General features: G+C 35.2%; 1 protein-coding gene across 1 annotated transcript; it reads right to left on the bottom strand.

The window, feature by feature from the left end:
* Nucleotides 1-924: 924 nt before the first annotated feature.
* On the bottom strand, nt 925-1,458 carry LOC145580965 (putative disease resistance protein RGA3). The gene has a single exon (XM_081638044.1). It carries the CDS (start codon nt 1,456-1,458, stop codon nt 925-927), a length of 534 nt encoding a protein of 177 aa, XP_081494170.1.
* Nucleotides 1,459-1,687: the final 229 nt, after the last annotated feature.

The following is a 1,687-nucleotide window of genomic DNA, read 5'->3' as shown; positions in this document are numbered from 1 at the left end:
CTAAAACCTCAAGACATGGGAATGGGACTTCTATAGTGGTAGTATTAGCAGGGGATAGAAGGTTCAACTTTCTCAAATGTTTAAAGCCACGAATTCAAAGTTCTCTTGAAACTAGGAAGAATTCATTTTCTAGAGACGACCCATCAATATAATTTCCCTTATTGGTAGTATCAAGACTTCGTTTATATGGTTATTCTCATTACCATTTACCTCTTCACCTACACATTCAACCTCGGGCAACTTATATAGACACAAGCCTTTTAGATTAGGCAACCTCCCAAGATCATTAATCGAAAAGTGTTGGCAAACACAACCCGATATCCTAAGTCGTCTAAGATTGACCAAGTTACACAATTCTTTTGGTAGCTCCTTTAACCTCGTCTCTAAGAAAATCAATGTCAACAGCTAATAGAGCTTGCATATAGAATCGGGTAAAATTTTGATTGGGTTGGATGACAAATCAAGATATCTCAAATGTTTCAACTTCCTAATAGTAGGCGGTGCTTTTGTTATCTCTTTGTTAACTATTATCAATGTTCGCAAGCATCTTGCTTCAGCTAACACATTCCAATTCAAGCATCCATATATTCATTGTTCCTACTTGTTGTACTATATCGTCCTTTAAAGCTTTGCTTTTTTCCTCTTTAAAATCAAATAATACAAGATCATGACAATTGAATGTAGTAAATGTATCAGCTTTAACATCCCAAATGAACAACTTCTTTTTGAAGATATAAATCGTGCATCTTGCATTTCCATATTTCTCTAGGTCTGTTCTCCTGTTCCCAATCATCCTCTAATTGTAAGAATGAGATATTCTACAAAATTTTGAAATAACCTTCCCCAATCCTTTTCATTGTTAAAGTCGAGTTGCTTGTATCGGTTTTAAGGAATCCCTAAGCAATCTAAACATCAATCATCTCATTATTCTCCATTATGTGATCTTCGATGAAGGTCGCACAATAAGAAAAGTAATGTTTCAAGGGAAGCGAAGGCAAATGCTGACAACTCAGAAAACAACAATGGTAAAATGTAATTTGGATCATTTTCCGATGAAGTAGCCCATACTTCATTTCCCTCTATTGATTCCCAATCTTGTATACTTTCCTTCGATTGAAGTAAACCACCCATAGTTGTTATTGCCAAAGGAACACCCTTACATTTCATAACAATGCTATGCCTTATACTCATCTTATGGGAAGGAGAAGGAATATTGACCTGTTTTTCAAATAATGCCCAAATATCCTCGTTTGATAATCCATTTAAATCATATGGTTCACTAACCCCAGCACTCGTTGCAACCATTTTACTACGAGTGGTAACCAAAATCACACTACCTTGACGGCCTTCAATTCTCTTCAATTGGTTTTTCAAGAAATCCCAAAAGGCTTTATCTTCAGTCCATACATCAACAAGTACAAGCAAGAACTTCTTACCTTTAAACTCTATTTGAAGCATTTATATAATTACTTCCATGGTAGTTAAGTCGCACTTGTTTGATGAAAGCACTTCAACCATTTCATTCATAATTCTTTCAACATTGAAATCTTTTGATACTGACATGGGAAAACTAGGTCTTTGTCTTGACTAATCTTCCCTATGGTCAAACAATATGTAATCAATCAACTATCAAAAATATTAGTATAATGGTAAGCTAAAAGGTCGAACCACGAGGAATGGGGGGTTA

The sequence above is a fragment of the Chenopodium album genome, chromosome 15 (genome assembly GCF_948465745.1).
Source record: "Chenopodium album chromosome 15, dcCheAlbu1.1, whole genome shotgun sequence".
NCBI classification, from domain to species: Eukaryota; Viridiplantae; Streptophyta; class Magnoliopsida; order Caryophyllales; family Amaranthaceae; genus Chenopodium; species Chenopodium album.
Note: the sequence above shows the minus strand (reverse complement) of the source record. Positions and strands in the feature narration are given on the sequence as shown.

Coding starts and splice junctions, on each gene's coding strand:
- LOC145580965 (XM_081638044.1), bottom strand. CDS start 1,458: ATGCTTCAAATAGAGTTTAAAGGTAAGAAGTTCTTGCTTGTACTTGTT.